General features: G+C 38.6%; 1 protein-coding gene across 1 annotated transcript in view; it reads left to right on the forward strand.

Moving 5' to 3' along the window:
• hspg2 (heparan sulfate proteoglycan 2) overlaps positions 1-1727 on the forward strand; it is a gene marked incomplete in the record, with an annotated part of 235200 nt that overhangs the window by 132712 nt on the left and 100761 nt on the right. Inside the window, 1 exon segment of the mRNA XM_014024404.1 lies at positions 769-960. Within this exon segment, the coding sequence (XP_013879858.1) occupies positions 769-960 (192 nt within the window).

The following is a 1727-nucleotide window of genomic DNA, read 5'->3' on the forward strand; positions in this document are numbered from 1 at the left end:
GTGTGTGTGTTAAAGTGATGGTAACAGTATCATTGCTTTTTGAGTTGATGTCCAGAACTTCACAGAGATTTTCTTTTTTCTTTTTTGAATTTTTCTCCAAATGCAGCCTGCATTGCAATATGTGCACACTAAAAATGTGCTCGATTAATGTTTTTCTTTAAATTTTTAAGACGGTCCCCTCTGCTCAGCTGTGTATTAGACAGATGCAGTGGGCAGGTGTGGCAGGAGATCCGCCAGCTGTGATGAATGATTTTGTTGACAAATTAAAATGTGTTTTTAAGTCGATGTTAAAGTATCACATCGACATTCAAGATAACTGCAATAAAAAAGTTAATAAATAAGAAAAAAGAAAGTAATAAAATACTTTTTTGTTTTGTCATGCAGCTCTGGAGCCACAKGTTGCCGACCTTTGTTATATTAAAAAAAAAAAACCTCCCTGCAAAACTGAATTTTGTTGTCTGATTACTGAGATGCATCAGGACATTTGTTGTGTGTGGTTTACCTCCATCAGTGACACACACTCAATCCTCATTTCAATAGTGGTGGTCCAGACAACCGCTCTGCACCTGATGTTATTTGTACATGCAGTTTTATTAAATTGCACGCTACACGCCCACTTTTACCCCTGACTGTTCTTTAATTTGYGCAGGTATTTAATATTTATCTGCCATCTTGATAAATCAGCTTCTATGTTTTTATATCATTAGTGTTTTATAAAAGCTCAACTTTATGATTTTTATGGGTTTTTAATTTTTTTTTTTTTTTCAGGTCTCCTCAGTCTTTACTCCAGGAAACTTTCATGGTTTCGCTTTGGTGAACCGCCAGAGAAACAGTCGCATTACTACTGGTTTCACTGTTGAAGTTTCCACTGAAGGCACTCAGCTGTCCTTCAGCAACTTCAACCACTTGGAGCAGGGCCCCCACTACTGGCAGCTTCCAGGGGCTTACCAGGGAGACAAGGTCAGTATTCAAAAGGAAACTGCAGCAGTGAGATCAGCGGGAGTAGCCAAAGTAAAGTTGTGGTGTCATTGAGAGCCAAGCAGCACATCAGAAACTTGTAGACCACTCATTGTCTGTTGCTTTCTTTGTCTTGCTACATTTTCTTACCTTATACTTCTCATGTAAACTCATACAAACACTTTTTAAATTTATGCACTGTGACAGCTTTCTTTCAGTTCATAGACTATAATGTTTGTTATGGTTTGTCTGGGTTCTTGTGTTATTTTGGTTCTAGTCTGGTTTTCTGTCTTGTCTGTTTACCCCCTCCTGCCTGTCTTTGCTCCAGCCCCGCCCACTCTCACCTGTTCCTCATGTTTCTCTCCCAGGTGTTTCTTGTTTCTGCTCGTCAGTTCCCCTTTATATTCTGTTCTCTGTCTTCAGTCTGTGTCAGGTCTTTGTTTATTGTTAACTGTTGGTGTCATCTCATGCTTTGCTGCCACGCCAGCCTTTGTTTTTTATTTATTTATTTTTCTTTAATAAACCTTTTTGCCACCACCAGCACTCAGTCCTGCATCCTGGGGTTCAAACCAACCAAGCAATTCATAACAGTGTTCTGATTTGATGGCTCAATGTTGTTTGCCTAACGTAGCTGCATTTGCTTCATTTTATTATTTACAAGACAACTGAGGTGTGTTCTGGCTAGGGCAGCCACGATTAGTTGACGACTAATTGATTATTAAAATAATCGATGACTAATTTAATAATCGATTAATCGTTTTCTTTTTTTT

The sequence above is a fragment of the Austrofundulus limnaeus genome, unplaced genomic scaffold, assembly GCF_001266775.1.
Source record: "Austrofundulus limnaeus strain Quisiro unplaced genomic scaffold, Austrofundulus_limnaeus-1.0 Scaffold421, whole genome shotgun sequence".
Classification (NCBI taxonomy): domain Eukaryota; kingdom Metazoa; phylum Chordata; class Actinopteri; order Cyprinodontiformes; family Rivulidae; genus Austrofundulus; species Austrofundulus limnaeus.